Here is a 17,145-nt window from a genome sequence, read left to right as displayed (position 1 = left end):
TGGGGCGGGAATTGAGGTGAAGGGGACAGGAGATTCGGAGTATAGGGCGGGGTGTGTTTGTGGGGGTGTCGTGTGGTGTGGTGTGTTCAGCATCAACAAACAAGACTCCAGAAGATTCTGGGGTGAAAAGGGTATCAACCCCAAGATAGGGATATTACAAGGTGGTGGCTGGTGAGTGTGGGAGGTAGCATAGCTTTCGATGAAGTGATTAAACTCATAGGGTATTGTGAGGACAACACCTCCTACGCCAGCTTGGACCAGGGACATACCCATCCCATTAGCCACACATTTGCTTGTGGGCCCCAGCATCTAACCTCCATTTCCTGAGGCTCACCTATCACTTCCCTGCTTCCCCCAGCTGTTCTGGACCATCCTTCTCCAAAGCTGGCCCCAGTCAGGGCTCTTCCCTCTGCTAACTCCAGCCTGGGTAGCTCTGGGCTTCTCCATCCTTCAGGGTTGGGAGAGTCCATCTGTAGCCCACCATTCCTTGTGGGGTTGTAGTTGTGGCTTTCTGTTCGCAGGGACTCATGGTCTGTGGTTCTCTGGGATTCTTCCACTCTGAGTTAGACCCTCCACCTCTTGGCCACTCAGCACTTAACATGAGCAAAGAGAATGAGAAATCCAAACAAAGGGTGAAGCTCAAAGCACCCTAGTCCCACAAAGGACCAGCAGTGCCCACAGGACCCCTGGACTCCCCAACAGGACTTTGGGGTCACTGTCCTCTGGGAAGTTCCCGGGTCCCCAGTCAGACTTGTTGCCTTGATGTTACAGAATGTCCATTCACTTATTCCTGCAACACTGAGCTCTAGGCAGACGCTGGACAGCACTAACTTGTGGACCTGTTCAACAGCTCCAAAGGAAGAGCCACCAAAGAATTTAGCACGGGCTGATGAACGGCTCAGTGCACAACAAGATGCTTGCTGCTAAGACTCACAACCTCCTGTAATCCACTTGGTAGTAGGAGAGAACTAATTTCCATAGACACACACTCACACAGAGACAGAGAGAGAGACAGAGAGAGACAGAGACAGAGAGACACAGAGACACAGAGAGAGAGACAGAGACAGAGAAAGGGAGATGAACTTACCAAGAAAATCTTTACTTAAAAAAAAAAAGAGAGAGAGAGAGAGAAAGCCAGGCAGTGGTGGCACACGCCTTTAATCCCAGCACTTGGGAGGCAGAGGCAGGTGGATTTCTGAGTTCGAGGCCAGCCTGGTCTACAGAGTGAGTTCCAGGACAGGAGACAGGTGTGGTGGGACACACCTTCAATCCCAGAACCTGGGAGGCAAAGGCTGTGAGTTCAAGGCAAGCCCGGTCTACATTGTGAGCTCCAGAATAGCCAGGGCTACTAAAGAGATTATCTCTCAAAAATAACAAAACAACAATGATGAGTGTTTTGGTGCACAAATTTCGATTCCAGCACTTGGGAGGAAGAAGCAGGTAGATTTATTTGAATTTGAGGCCAGCCTGGTATACATAGTGAGTCCCCAGACAGCCAGGGCTACATGATAATATCTTATCTCAACACACACACACACACACACACACACACACACACACACACACACACACACACAAATGGTTCAAGAGGCTGGAGAAATGACTCAACAGTTAAAAACACATACTGGGGCTGGAGAGATTGCTCAGCAGCTAAGAGCACTGACTGCTCTTCCAGAAGTCCTGAGTTCAATTCCCAGCAACCACATGGTGGCTCACAACCATCTGTAATGAGATCTGATGCCCTCTTCTGGTGTGTCTGAAGACAACTACAGTGTACTTATACATAATAAATCTTTTTTTTTTTTTTTTTTTTTTTTTTTTTTAAAGCACATACTGCTCTTACAGGGTCTGAGTCAAGTTTCTGGAACCTATGTCAGCTGGATCCTAAGCACCTGTTACTGCAGCCAGGGGTATCTGACATCTCTGGCTGTCTCAGGCAGTGGCATGTACATGTGTATGCCCACATACAGACACAGACACATACAGATAATTAAAAATACAATAAACTGGAAAATATAATGTGTTTGGCAGCTGGTCCAAAGTCACTTGCCTGTCTGGAGGACTCTGTGCTTCACCAACATTTTTATCACAAAGCACAGCTGTAGGGCAAGTGACAGATGGTGTGTGTGTGTGAGAGAGAGAGACAGAGAGACAGAGAGACAGAGAGACAGAGAGACAGAGACAGAGAGAGAAGACTCGAGGAGCTGGAATCTCAGACCTAAAGTTGTAATCAACCTCCTGGCTAGCTTGGTGTTTGCTGGCTCCTGGTGACCCTGACTGAAGCCAGCACTAACAGACAAACACACAGAAACCATGGGGAACAAGCTGGTCTCTCTGCTGCCTGATCTACTTGATGCCTGGGTCAGTGGCCCTGCCTCATTGCCTGTCCAATAGTCTAAGTGCCAGGGAGGGTGAGGCAGGCCCCCCTCCAAGCACTAGGCAGCCACGAGTTCTTTCTGTTCCCAGTCTCTGCTGCCCAAGGTTTTTCTGCTGGCCAGACACAGGAAATGAGACCTCCCTTCAAATATATTTTGTTACTATCATACAGGAAATAATACATGTCAGTGTTGAAATGTTAAAAAGCTGATAAGCAAGCAAATTCTTTTTTAAATTGAGCACCAGACATAAACACCATTATCATTTTGTAGTTATCCCTCTAGGTTTTTTTTTTAATGCAAAAATGCTTTCACTGGTTGATGGAGTTTTGTTTTGTTGGCTGATTTTGTAAAAGAAGTTTTTCTTTTCTTTTTTTCTTTGTTTGATTTATGAGACAGGATCTCTGAATGCAGCCCTGGCTGTCCTAGAATTAACTATGTAGATCAGACTGGCCTCAAACTTACAGAGTAATCTATTTGCCTCTGTCTCCCAAGTACTGGAATTAAATGTGTGTGCCACAAAGGCTGGGTGTTTTTTTTTTTTTAATTTAAGAATTTTACATGTTATGAGTATTTGTGTACATATATATGCATATATATACACATGGAGTAGAAACTTCTGGTTTCTTTGGAAAGTCAGTTATGAAAAATGATGGTTTGCTGGGTCATACAGGTGAAAAGATGTCTTGCTAAAACAGACACATAAAAGAATGTTTTCCCAAAGCAGACACAGATGAAAGGTATTTTGCTAAAGCAGACGGAGAAGTATAAATATGATCCTACAAAAGCAGGAGCTAGAGCACTGGCATGGTTTGCTCTGCTTTGCAATTCTTTTTTTTTTTTTTTTCCCCGAGACAGGGTTTCTCTGTGTAGTCCTGGCTGTCCTGGAACTCACTCTGTAGACCAGGCTGGCCTCGAACTCAGAAATCCACCTGCCTCTGCCTCCCAAGTGCTGGGATTAAAGGCGTGCGCCACCACTGCCTGGCCTGCAATTCTTTTCTATCGACACACATGTATTAGTTGTCTTACAGCTCCACCAGTAACACCACCATTGAGAGAACCTCTCCAAAGAATTTGTGAGGTTCCTTAGACATCTTGCTACTTCCACAGCCTCAGGCCAGTTGGCAAGCCTTGTGGTTTCTTCAGGACTGAACTACAGCTGGTGGTTAGTGCCTGGGATCTGCCTGCCTAGAGGACTGGTCTGCAGCTGCTGAGTCATGCCTGGGGTCTGCCTGCCTAGAGCACTGGTCTGTAGCTAGCTGCTGAGTCATGCCTGGGGTCTGCCTGCCTAGAGCACTGGTCTGCAGCTGCTGAGTCTTATTTAGTGTTTGCTACAGGACTGAACTGCTGCCAAAGAAAATCGAGCTCGCCCCTAAAGAACTGTTGCTAAACAAGTCCACTTCCCTCATATCCTAAGAACTTTTCTCTTCCACTGACTCTGGTGGGTAGTGGGCAAGAGGAGAGGTTAAACATTTATTAAAAGTAGGTTGCAGGGGGCTGGAGAGAAGACTCAGCAGTTAATAGCACTGACTGCTTTTCCAGAGGCCCTGAGTTTAATTCCCAGCAACCACATGCCCTCTTCTGGTGTATCTGAAGAGAGCGACAGTATACTCATATATCTAAAGTCAATGAATCTCTTAAAAAGTGTGTGTGTGTGTGTGTGTGTGTGTGTGTGTGTGTGTGTGTGTACACGTGCACCATTTATGTCTCGTATCCTTGTCTGTTTCTCAACAGGTGTCACCATCCGTCCTGCTGATCAGGGAGGGATCCACAGGGCTTGAGCTCTCATAGGTAACATCCCACCTGGACTCCACCAAACAGCTCAGAACCCATACTTTTGCCTTCTTTGACCTACAGAACCCCCAAATATGTCTTACAAGCCTTATTACTCCCTACCCCAGGTGTCTCAGCTTGGGTTTCATTGCTGTGAAGGGACCCCATGACCAAGGCAACTCTTACGTGTTCAGAGGCTCAGTCCATTATCATCATGGTGGGCAGATGTGAGAACTGAGTAAACAGGAACATCTCAGAAAAAACCGGGAGGCCAGGAATTTCTGTAGAGCTTAATGAGATAAGCTCAGGAGCTTTGGGAAGGTGGTGGAACTCTCTGGAGGGGAGAGGCTAATTAACATTCCTCAGACCACAGGGTGAGAACCAACCTGCAGGTGAGGACACATTCTGCAGGGTGGACCTTTGCCCACCTTCAGACAAGGGAAGTCCTTGCCACCTCATTCCCTGAGGACTAATCAGTTTAAAAAGTCACACTGGGGGCTGGAGAGATGGCTCAGCAGTTAAGAGCACTGACTGCTCTTCCAGAGGTCCTGAGTTCAATTCCCAACAACCACATGGTGGCTAACAACCACCCGTAAAGAGATCTGACGTCCTCTTCTGGTGCGTCTGAAGACAGCTACTTACACATACTTCCATATAATAATAAATAAATCTTTAAAAAAAAAAGTCACACTGTTTTGCTAATCACATAGTGTCTAATGGCTACTGCCCTGAAAATTGTATAAAAGCTCATTGAACAAGCTGTGTGGGGTTGCCTCTTCTCCTCAGGGTCTGGACCGGCCCCAGTGTACTGGAACATTAAAAATCCTCTTGCTTTTTGCATTGATCAGGCTCCATGTGATTCACTCAGGGGGTATCCGGTAAGCTAAGGCTCGACAGGGTCTTATACAGACACGGTATTGGAAGAGTTGAGAGTTCTACATCTTGATCCAAAGGCATCCAGGTGGAGACTGTCTTCAGAAGGCAGCCAGGAAGAGGGTCTCTTTCCACACCGAGTGGAGTTTGAGTACTCGGAGGCCTCAAAGCCCACCCACACAGTGATGCATTTCTCCAACAAGGCCACACCCACTCCAACAAAGCCACACCTCCTAATAATGACACTTCCCATGGGCCAAGCATATACAAACCACCACACCAGGCTGCACACAGCTGACCAGAAGGTTGCTGTGGAGTTGGTTCACTGTCAAGAACCTGCCTGAACCAGAACCAGCTCCTGGGTCCCTGAATGGGAATCCTCTGTGCCCAGACTGAGACCCTAGAACCACAGGAACACATGCCTCTGACTTCTGACTTCATTCTATATCTTCTTTTGTCTTCTAGCTTCACACACTCTTAAGACAGCTGGAGTCCAGACTCAGCCAAGCCTCAGAAGCCACTGGGCCTATACCTGATCAGCAGGTGCTTGAGCTGTGCAAGAGGCCTGTCTTAGTCTGGGTTTTTTTGTTTGTTTGTTTGTTTTTGTTTTTTTACTGCTGTGACAAAGCAACCATGACCAACAAGCAAGTTAGTGGGGAAAGCGTCTAGTCTATTCAGCTTCATCAAAGGAAGTCAGGATTGGAAGTCAAAGGGGGCAGGGACCTGGAGGCAGGAGCTGATGCAGAGGCCATGGAGGGGTGCTGCTTACTGGATTGCTCTTCCTGGCTTGCTCAGCCTGCTTTCTTATAGAACTAAGCCCAGGGATGGCACCACCCACAATGGACTGGGCCCTCGCCCCCTTGATCACTAATTGAGAAAATGCCTTACAGCTGGATCTCATAGAGGCATTTCTTCAATTGATGCTTCTTCCTCTCTGATGACTGACTCTAGCTTGTATCAAGTGTCACACAACCAGCTAGTACAGGTCCTTTGACCCACAGAGTCACAAGCAACCTTGAGCTCCTGACCACACCTACGGTCAACCTAAAGGTGTCTTCAGGTGGCAGCTGCAAGCTTGTACCCCTTGGCACCTTTTTCTTCTAAGGCTTGTCTTAGGAGCCAAGGACATTCTCTGCAAACATCCTTCTCCTATATGGCTCTCCCACTGTCCCCTAATCCACTGCTAACTTGACACCTTCCTCGGCCCACACAGGTAGACGAACTAACGTAGCCACAATTTTCTGGGTGCCTTGATCTCACACAGGACAGGGTGGGGACTAGAGCTAAGTGTTACAAATGGTAGAAAGGACACGATTTCATACAGTGGCCACAAGGGGGCTCAGGAGCAGGGTTAAGAAGAGGGCAGGGTTGTTTGCTAAGTTTGTTTATTGTCTGCAGGCTGGTGTGGTGAGCAGAGAGGCAAAGGCCACTGTGAGACAAACAGACCTCACTGACATTTAAGCCTCCACTGTGCAGAGAAGAACCTGTGGAGCTGGAGAGATGGCTCAGCTGTTAAAGGCTAAGCTCACAGCCAAAAATATAAGAAAGGAAACCATGGACATATTACTTAGCTACTGATATGTAAAATTGCACCAGAACACAGCAGCCAGCACAGTGCCTATTGTCTACTGTGCTGTCCCCGTGCAAGAAGAGTCTTGACTTGAACGGGGCAGGCCTCTGCCACCCTGAGATGCGGTGGGAAAGGCCTGAGTCCAGGATTCCTCCAGTGGCTGGATGCCTTGGTAAATAGTCTAAGGTGGAAAAGGCGAGGGAGGGGAAGATAGAAGTAGTGACTGAGGTAGGAGAGGAGGAGAAAAGGAACAGAGGAGAGAGAAGACTCAGAGAGAGAAGGCAGGAGAGAGGAGGAAAACAAGGTGAGAGGGAGAGGAAGGGAAGGAACCCCAGACAGCAGATAGGATCTGATGCCCTCTTCTGGTGTGTTTGAGGACAGCTACAGTGTACTCATATACATAAAATAAATAATTCTTGGGCTGGAGAGATGGCTCAGAGGTTAAGAGGACTGACTGCTCTCCTGAAGGTCCTGAGTTCAGTTCCCAGAGACTACATGGCGACTCACAGCCATCTATAATGGAATCCAATGCCCTCTTCTGGTGTGTGTCCGAAGACAGCTACAGTGTATTTACATACATTAAATAAATACATGCTATGATGCCACTTGTCAGGACCGCTAAGGCCACAGAGCAAAACCAAGGAGACTAGGGAGAGTGGTGCTGTGGTAGCCATAGCAGTGTGGGCCTAAAAGGCAGGCAGGAACAGAGTCCGTGAGCTAAAGTAGCCATGATTTTATGTCAGGCAGAGCCTAGGTAATGCACATCCTGATTTTAGTCTCTCTCGACTTATCTGGAGCTTTGATGATATTCTTAGCAAGAGTCCTGGACTGATGTCTCTCCTCTCTTTTCCATCCTTTTCATCAATAACCTAGTTTTTTTTTCCTCCTCTTCACAGATTTTTGTGGTGGAATGTTTTTCCATGAACCCATTTTAGGACAGACAGAAACAGTTTCTAGGATTTGAAGTGAAGTGTTGCTTTTTTTTTTCCAAGACAGGATGTAGCCCTGGCTTTCCTGCCTCTGGAACTCACTCTGTAGACCAAGCTGGTCTCGAACTCACAGAGATCCACCTCCCTCTGTCTCCCGAGTGCTGGGATTAAAAAAGGCATGTGCCACCACCACCCAGCTGACAAATACACTTTTTCTTTTGTGTGTGTTGATGATATTCTTCTCAATGTTAGACTGAGCTACCTCTGTAGTCCTTTTCTGTAAGTAATAAAAGAAAAATGATTTTAACATCCAAAAGCCATTTAAAAAAACAAAAACCAAAATGGAACTACTTCTCAGTCCTCCAAGCCACTGGTGTGCCAGGGTGGGGCTCATACTGGGTCTCTGCTGCGGCAGAGACCAACATGGCACGGCTCTTGCTGCCATTGCCCTGCCCTGATAGCACTGGCACGATGCTGTTGGAATTGAGACATTGCAGCAGGTCTACTCCTCGAACTGCTGCATGAATGCCCAGTAGGAACTGGCTGCTAGAATCTTCCCCAAGGCTGAGGTTCAAACTGCTACAGCTAATGCAACAGTGGGAAGGGCTGAAGATGCCTTCTGGCCACCAGGATCCCCTCAGATGCCCTGTCCCTGTCCCTGTCCCTAAGGGAGAAGAGAGCTCTTTAGTCTCTGGGACTTGGGAAAGTGCTATACATTACAGCATCTCTAAGGGGCTCTTATTTCCACAACCAGGATCTATTACTGAACCTGACTTGCAGGAGTGGGGAGTCCACATTTTACCAGTCATTGCTCATCTTATTCCTCCTCTCTTGCCACAGTGTCACCTCTCATCCCATGCCAAGTTCCTTTCGCCATCACTTTGGTTAAATTTAAAAAAAAAAAAAGTGTTTAAAAAAATGGAGCTACTGGGGGCTGGAGAGATGGCTCAGTGTTTAAGAGCACAGACTGCTCTTCCAGAGGTGCTGAGTTCAATTCCCAGCAACCATGTGGTGACTCACAACCGTCTGTAATAGGATCTCATGCTCTCTTCTGGTGTGCTTGAGGACAGCTACAGTGCACTCATATACATAAGAATAAATAAATAATTCTTGGGCTGGAGAGACAGCTCAGAGGTTAAGAGCACTGACTGTTCTTCTGAAGGTCCTGAGTTCAGTTCCCAGAAACCACATGGTGGTTCACAGCCATCTATAATGGGATCTGATGCCTTCTTCTGGTGTGTGTCTGAAGACAGCTACAGTGTATTTACATACATTCAATAAATCTTACTCTAAAAAAGGGAGCCAGGCTTTAATCCCAGCTCTTGGAAGGCAGAGGCAGGAGGATTTCTGAGTTCAAGGCCAGTCTGGTCTACAGAGTGAGTTCCAGGACAGCCAGGGCTATGCAGAGAAACCCTGTCTTGGAAAAACAAAAACAAACAAAAAAATGTAACTACTTATAAACTATAGAGACATACACTATAGGACTATGGACTTTACACACCAGAATGGATTTCAACCTAAAGTAACCATCCACCATCCTTCCACCCTTTATACCAGTTCTAAGGAATTTGGAATAATATATATATTATACACACACACACACACACACATCTTAGCTGGCCTTGAGCTCAAATTGAGACCTCTGAAGTGTTGGGATTAAAAGCATTCACTACTACATCTATTTGCATTTGTGGGGACAACTTGGAAGAGCCAGTTCTGTCCCTTGATCATGAGGGTCCTAGAATCAAACTCAGGTCATCCATCAGTCACAAGCCTTTGTCATCATCCTCTTGCTTTCCTCCTGTGGGTTCTGGAAATGGCCTCAGGTGCTCTTGCAGAGCCTTTCCCAACAGAGCTCCCTTCAGCCTCCTCCAAACTTGGAAGAACTTCATGAAAGCCAAACATGCTAGTAGAGGCACTGAGGAGGATAAGGCAGCAATGAAGCCCAACCCAGATTACAGTGAACTCCAGGCCAGCCCTAATGGGCTACATGATAAAACCCCGATCAAAGCAAGGAAAAAGGAGAGAAATGGCTGAGGTTTAAGGTGCTTGCTCTTAAGAGGATCTGTGTTTGGCTCCCAGCATTCATGCCTGGGAGCTCACAAGTGCCTTTAAAAGATTTTATATATATTGGTCTTTTGTCTACATGTACCTCTGTGCACATGAAGTCATTTGCTTGCACAGGTCAGAAGGCAGCTTCGTATCCCCATGGACTAGTTCTGGATGGTTGTGAACAACCATGCAGGTGCTAGAAGTTGAATCCTGATCTCCTGCAAGTGCAGCTAGTGCTCTCAACCAGAGCTAATCTCTTCAGCAACTTCACAAGAGCCTTTACCTGCAGTTCCAGGGGGATGTGATACACCTGCAGTCACTCAGCCAGGCTTAGTTCACTTCAGCAGGCCTATCCATTCTGCTACTGCAGAGGATCAGTGCCTCCCAGAGTCTGTGCAGAAGTTTACAGCAAGCTCCTACAGGCTGAGTGCACATAAATCCATAAAGGCATATACACATACTTAAAAATAAAGGGATGCAAAGAGCCATAGCCCACACCTATCCAGAACTTGGCAGGCAGTGACAAGCCTGAGTCTCTGGCTATCCAGGGCTACCTACACAGGGAACACCTGTCTCAAATCATAAAATGAATTTACAACACTTTTAAAACCAAAGGGAAACAGGCAGTGGTGGTGTGTGCGTTTAATCCCAGCACTTGGGAGGCAGAGGCAGGTGGATTTCTGAGTTCAAGGCCAGAGTGAGTTCTAGGACAGCCAGGGCTATACAGAGAAACCCTGTCTGGAAAAAAAACAAAACCAAAAACAAAGGGAACAAGAGGCAGGATGAGCTTGAGGCCAGCCTAGTCTACACAGGGTAGTAAAGGATACACAGTGATTGTCTCAAAAAGAGGTGAGGACAACCCCAAAGAAATGACCAAGATGTTTCATAGCCCCTATGGTACCAGAGCTGATCTGTAGAAGTGGCCAGAGCGTAAATTCTAAATGTTCAATTGCACTCATAATCTGGTCTCAAGTTGTTTACATCTGGGGCTAAAGAGATGGCCCGGTGGGGTGGCTAAGCACACTTGCTCTTGTAGAGGACAAGACTTTAATGCCCAATACAAACTAGACACCAGGTTTGTACACTGTACACACACATATCAAGGCCTAACACTTGAAATGCCAAAAACTTTTCACACTTTTCCACATCTGCAAGAAACTTCTGCCCCCTTGTGGATACTGAAAAAAATACCCAAGTCTAGCACTATTTCATTGGTAGGCATGATATTCCAGGACTCTTCCAACCTCAATTCCCCAAAGCATGGGACTGAAGACCCATTTACAGGGTGTGTCCCAGCATTTAACTGCTTCATTAAATGAAGGCATTGAGCAATGCTCGGATAAAACAGAAAAACCTCAGGCCAGCAAACCTCTCTGGGGCTCTCCTTGAGGTGTGTATGTAGTAATAACTCAGGCACAAGTGCTACACAAAGCAGGGACAAATAGCAAATGCCTAATCTTTATCATACCAGGAAGAAAAGGGCAAATTACTACAAAATCTGGCATTAACCATTCTCTGGGCTAAGGTAGATGAGACTACTACAGCTTCTGATACAGTAGACAGCAGCCACGCCAAGGCAAGCCCTGCTCAAGTTGAAGGACTCTAGGGCTGAGCTGTGGTGCCTACCATGTTTGAGCTCAATAGCTGTCCCCTGCCCCCGACAGGGTTTCTCTGTATAGCTCTCTGAAATCCACCTGCCTCTACCTCCCAAGAGCTGGGATTAAAGGCTTGCGCAGCTGGTTTTAAGAGGCAGCCTCCCACCCCTAACCAAGGCCCTCAACACTCAAACTAAATCAGGTCACAAACAGGCAAAACACAGCTATTGATCAAGAAAAAACACACAGAAACCCAGCTTTTGCTTTATGGAAAATTTATTGCAGCTCTCAAAACACGCATTACTTTTTCTTTTCAACGTCTTGCTCTGCAGCTTCCTTGGCCCTTTTTGCTCGGATGCCAAAGAGCCGGGCATTGGCACGGGCCATTCGGAGACTGGCAAAGGCCTTGAAGTTCTTCTCTTCCTCTGTGATAACTCTGGCCTTCTCCTTTTTGTACACCTGGAAAGAGAACAGAAGTCAAGGTCACCTACGTGACAGCCTGGGCACAGGACTAACACTGCCTTGGCCCTCTGGGCACAGGCAGAACTGCTCTCTGGGATTAAGTTACCACTCTAAGTGTGAGGTTGAGATAAGAGGATCCTGAGTTTAACCCACATAGACTCTAAGTTCTAAACCAGTTTTGGCTTATATATGGAAATATATTAGAAAATACTAATAGTACAGAGCCATGGCTCCAGTAAGGCACACACTGATGAGTTTATATTAACGAGAAAATGCCTCCCTATGAGTGGGCTTGCCTTTAACCCTGAGAGCAAATCCAGGCGTGGGTTAGAGGGCAGCCTGGTCTGAGTTCCAGGACACCAAAGGCTACAGAGAAATCCTGATATGTGTGCATGTGCGCTTGTAGGGAGTTCTCTCAACCAGTCAGTCACTTATGTGGGAGCCCGCAGGCCATCATGCACAAGGCCACCCTCAGCTGGTGGTTCTGGGTGTACAGTAGCACTTTTTTCTCCCCATGGCCGGTCCCAGCATCAGCTCCTGCCCTGACTTTGTGCAAGGTGCAAGTGTAAGCCAAAACTTGGTTTTGGTCAGTGTTTCATCATAGCAATAGAAATAAGACACCTGCCCTGCCCTGTTCAGAAGACCAAAAATACACTTCCAAGCACTCCTAACAAGTAGGAAATGCTAAGTTAGGGTCATGCACACTTCTTTAATGTGTTCTTTATGAACACAAACAAGCCCATCCTTTAAAAAAAATCTTGTATGTTAGCCCATGGTGGTGATGAACGAACTCCTTTAATCCCTGCACATGGGAGGCAGAGGCAGTCGGATCTGAGTTCAAGGCCAGCCCAAAGCTACAAACATCTTCTCTCAAAACAAAACAAGCAAACAGAAACAACCAAACCCAAAATCCTCAAAGATTGGGAGATTGTTCCCAAGGTAAGAGTAACTTCCTTCTGCCAGGCGGTGGTGGCACACGCCTTTAATCCCAGCACTTGGGAGGCCGAGGCAGGGAGATTTCTGAGTTTGAAGCCAGCCTGGTCTACAGAGTGAGTTCCAGAACAGCCAGGAATATACAGAGAAACCCTGTCTCGAAAAAACAAAACACCAAAAAACAAACAAACAAAAGAGTAGCTTCCTTTCACCAGCCTCCAATGTCTGCCACATCACACTTAACACCTGACACTCTAGCACACATAAAGTGTCTACTTACATTCCGGATGGGCATCACAGGTCCTGTCAGCTGGGTGGCTAATTTAAGTTCTTCAGCCTGTTTTTAAGAGGAAGAAAAAGTTGAGTCCAGCCTCTTTCTCATGCCTATTCCTTAGACCTCATTTCCACAGGTGTGCTTTTCTTCCTAAGGGTGCATGAGCCTGCAGCATCCCCCCTCCACATGCTGGCTTCCCCCCCCCCAACAGAACACATCCTTACCCTACTGCCATCTATCCTTGTTACAAAGTTCTTTTACATTTCTGAATTATACTTTATGTCCAGATAGATATTTCCCTGAATGACCTGATAGGGGGTGGGCTCTTTAGAAGAGCAAATCAGCCCAAGTCAATAGCGTCCAACATTACCAAACACAGCAGAGACCATAATGTCAGTTCCCACCCGATCGGTGGGCCTCACTCCCACTGTATGCTAATCTCCCAGCGCTGCAATGTTGTGAAAGGCTGCACGCATGTCCACTCCACAGAGCTGGACCCAGGAACAGACTCATCCACACTGAACCAGACCGCTAAGGTCCCACACTACTTACAGAACTGTCTCCCTTCTTTGGAGCAGAAGGCTTCCTGGGGAATAGTATGAGCTTGGAGCGGTACTCCTTCAGGCGCTGCACGTTGGCCTGCAGTGATTCAGTGGATTTGTTTCTCCTCCTTGGGTCCACAGAGATGCCGATGGTGCGAGCCATTTTCTTGTGGATACCAGCCACCTGTCCAGAAACAGAAATGGGTCGAACATCTCGAAGCTCCCACCCCACGCTGGCGCTGCCGAGAAAGCTCGGGTGTTATCAGATGGAAAAGGGTTCAAAAGTACTTTCATCAAGACAAGTACAGCGATTCCGGAGAATGTCATCATTCCACCGAGACCAATAGTACTGGAATGAGACCCTATCCTGCTGCACTCACCCTGAGTTCCTCCAGGCTGAAGCCCCTGCCAGCCCGGACCTTGGTGTGGTATCTAACTGTAGGGCACCTCACGATGGGCCTGATGGGGCCGGACGCGGGACGAGGGGCAATGCGGCGCGCTTTCGCCTGCCGGGCCTTTCGCCTGCAGGAAAAACACAGCAGTTACCTCTGCCCCATACGCGTCCACACCGGCGCCCCGCCCTGGAACCCACGCGAGACCCGCGCGATCCATACCGGCGGATCTTGCGTGCCGGCTGGTTGAACCACGTGTCCACTCGCTGCTGCCAATCCTTGTGGAAGTGGGGCTTCAGGATCATGCCATTCCGGCTGGGTGCCATGGCTGCCTAAGGCCGCGAGGGAGAGGAGAGCGGCAGGTGAAGGCCAGAGTCCCGAGCCCCCACCCCGGGTCATCCCGCCCCTGCCCTGGCTCTGGCTCCATGCTGTCGGCGCCTGGGCTCCTCCATGGCTGCCCGGGTAGCCTCTCTTCGCCGATGACAGCGGATGGAGCGCGATGGACCCCGATGCAACACGATGGACCGCGCGGCGGTAGAGACTCACCTCCTATACAGGAGAACGGCCGAGCGGAAAGGACCGGGCGCCGCAAAGCACCCTGGGTTGTAGGGAGTCCGGCCAATCGAAAACACCAATCAAAAATCAAGTGAGGGGGAAATGGCGTCATCAGAACCCGCCCTCCGGCGGACCATCGCCTCTCTAGCCGTCTGGTTGGATATTCTCGCTGGTTCCTAACCTTGCAGGGTTGGTACCTCCACGCGCTGGGGGACGCACAGCTAGACCTATGAATGAATTAAATCCCTAACCATCGTTCTCCCTCACAGATCCAGTGTTCTTTCCCAGGAAAATTTATGCTTTTTTTTTTTTTAATTTTTATTTCTTTTTTAAGAGGTAGGGGTCTGTGTTGCCTAGACTTGCCTGGAACTCATGCTTCCCCAAAACTGAAGCATGTACCACCATTCCTTTTTTTTTTTTTAACTCTTGTGGTACTAGGGTTACTGGGTGCTGAGAATTGAACATCTGAAAGAGCAAGCAGCCAGTGCTTGTAACTATCGAGTCATTTCTCCGTTCCCGGCCGGGCGGTGGTGGCGCACGCCTTTAATCCCAGCACTTGGGAGGCAGAGGCAGGCAGATTTCTGAGTTCGAGGCCAGCCTGGTCTACAGAGTGAGTTCCAGGATAGCCAGGGCTACACAGAGAAACCCTGTCTCGAAAAAACAAACAAACAAACATTTCTCCGTTCCCCAAACTCCCCATTTACTTAGATAAATCGTTTAGCCCAGACTTACCTCCGGGGTGGATCAGGTGTGACCAAATGCAAATACTGCATTCCTAGCCACAATAGCCCAGGCATACACTGGTCCTTCACCTGTATGCCTATAGCCCTTTTTCATTCCTCATTCCCAATTACCAGGTTTCTTCCTGATAAAAATTCCACTTTAGAAGCAGTAGAAATGATTCAGTAGTTAAGAGAGCTATAAATTTAAAAATCCACATTATACCTGGACCTGATGTCACAGGCTCATAATCCCAACTATTTTAGAAACTGAGACAGGACAATAGCAATTTCCTTGCTTCTTGAGCACCTTAAATCCTATTCCAAAATAAAAAATGAAGGGCTGGTAAGATGGTTCAGAGAGTTGAAGGCATTTGCCACCACAGAGTCTGACCGTTTGATTCCTGGGACCTACATGGTAGAAGAAAACTGAGCTCCCCAAGTTGTCTGCTGTGCTATGTGCACCATGACATATATCCTCCCCCATCTCTCCCTTTCCCTCTCTCTCTCTGTTTCTTTCTTTCTCTCTCTCTCTCTCTCTCCCTCTCTCTCTCTCTCTCTCTCTCTCTCTCTCTCTCTCTCTCACACACACACACACACACACACAGGAAAAATGTAATAATGAAGAAGGCTGAGGATGTAATTCTTGCCTATTGGATGAGGGAATAAATTCAATCCTCAGTAGGGGGAAGCCATTTTTCAAGTGTTGGTAACAAAGGCCGGAAATTGATGTTGAACCATCTTCCCAGCCCAGAGAAGATGTCTGTGGAAGGATTGCCCCAATTCAAGGTGCATTTCTTTGAACCAGTCACCTAGCACGTGTTTTCTCAGACCTCTTTCAACGTTCCCAAGTGTCTATCTCTTTATACTCTCAAAGATTACTTCCATGTCCACTGCCAACTTTTCTTTCAGGACGGACATGTCGCAGACTCATGTGAAGGCCACTAACCTGTACCTGAGTTCCAGCTCAAGCTGCAGTGCTGCCATAACATGGTGGGTGTTAGAGATCTAAAACTGAAACACCGGGCGGTGGTGGCGCATGCCTTTAATCCCAGCACTTGGGAGGCAGAGGCAGGCTGATTTCTGAGTTCCAGGCCAGCCTGGTCTACAGAGTGAGTTCCAAGGCTACACAGAGAAACCCTGTCTCAAAAAAACAAAAACAAAAAAGCAAAACAAACAAAACAAAACAAAACAAAACTGAAACACTGCTTAGAATCAAGTTAGGGAAGGGACCAGAGGTTGTGATCTGAAGTGTCTTCTGTTGCATAGAACCAAGATGGATGCAGTTGTTCAAGCTCTAGCTGGCAGAGAACTCTGCAAACACCATTCTGCCCAAGAGCTTCTTAGAGAACACTCTTGCCTGAGAGAGGCATGCTGTGCACAGGTTTGCACTCTCGTGCATGACTAGCCCCAGCTGCTTATGGCTGAAATGTTCTCATCACTATGGGGCAACCTGCTCCTGCAGTAGCCCCTCCCTTCCCTGTGGCTGATTATTGAAATGTGAGTGTTTGGGAGTGTCATAGAACTCCAGCCTAATCCAGTAGTAAGCTTCCTCCAGCACCCACCTTTTCTTTTTAAGACAGGGTTTCTGTTGTAGCACTGGCTGTCCTGTCTCACTCTGTAGACCAGGCTGGCCTTGAGCTCAGAGTTCCCCCTGCCTCTGCCAATAACAAGCTTTCTTTCACTCATAATCTGGAGCTCCTTTAGTCACATAACCTTGATTCTTTTTTGGTTTTTAAAGATTACTTACTATTTATGTGTGTGAGCCTACAGGAGTGGTGTATGCCATATGTGTTCATGACCTCAGAGGCCAGAAGAGAGCACGAGACCCCTCAGAACTATATTTACACAGGTGGTTGTGAGATGCCGTATAGGTGCTGGGAATCAAACCCTGGGGTCCTTCTGCAAAAGCACTAAGTGCTCTTAACCACGGAACCATAACTTTATATCAGGTGGCATAGTGTTTCTGGATTTGGTGGTGTACATTAATAATCCCAGTTAGAAGAAGGCAGAAAGCCGGGTGGTGGTGGCGAAAGCCTTTAATCCCAGCACTTGGGAGGTAGAGGCAGGCGGATTTCTGAGTTCGAGGCCAGCCTGGTCT

At 47.6% G+C, this 17,145-nt stretch overlaps 1 protein-coding gene and 1 non-coding gene across 3 annotated transcripts; both read right to left on the bottom strand.

Moving 5' to 3' along the window:
* Positions 1-11,425: 11,425 nt before the first annotated feature.
* Positions 11,426-14,416, bottom strand: Rpl13 (ribosomal protein L13). 2 transcript variants are annotated; one of them, XM_031341712.1, is made up of 6 exons: positions 14,317-14,416; positions 13,993-14,102; positions 13,759-13,900; positions 13,389-13,562; positions 12,843-12,899; positions 11,426-11,626 (listed from the first exon to the last, which is right to left on the bottom strand). In XM_031341712.1, the coding sequence occupies exons 2-6, from the start codon at positions 14,094-14,096 to the stop codon at positions 11,468-11,470; spliced, it is 636 nt and encodes a 211-aa protein (XP_031197572.1). In that variant the 5' UTR covers positions 14,097-14,102; positions 14,317-14,416; the 3' UTR covers positions 11,426-11,467. The 2 variants fall into 2 exon arrangements, with proteins under 2 accessions (XP_031197572.1, XP_031197571.1); XM_031341711.1 differs by having other exon boundaries at positions 13,993-14,098; positions 14,317-14,341.
* On the bottom strand, positions 13,620-13,707 carry LOC116071728. Its single transcript, XR_004111104.1, has one exon. It is a non-coding gene; the product is annotated as a small nucleolar RNA MBII-202 (small nucleolar RNA).
* Positions 14,417-17,145: the final 2,729 nt, after the last annotated feature.

The sequence above is a fragment of the Mastomys coucha genome, unplaced genomic scaffold, assembly GCF_008632895.1.
Source record: "Mastomys coucha isolate ucsf_1 unplaced genomic scaffold, UCSF_Mcou_1 pScaffold22, whole genome shotgun sequence".
In the NCBI taxonomy this organism is placed as follows: Eukaryota; Metazoa; Chordata; class Mammalia; order Rodentia; family Muridae; genus Mastomys; species Mastomys coucha.
This window is presented reverse-complemented; position numbering and strand designations above follow the sequence as displayed.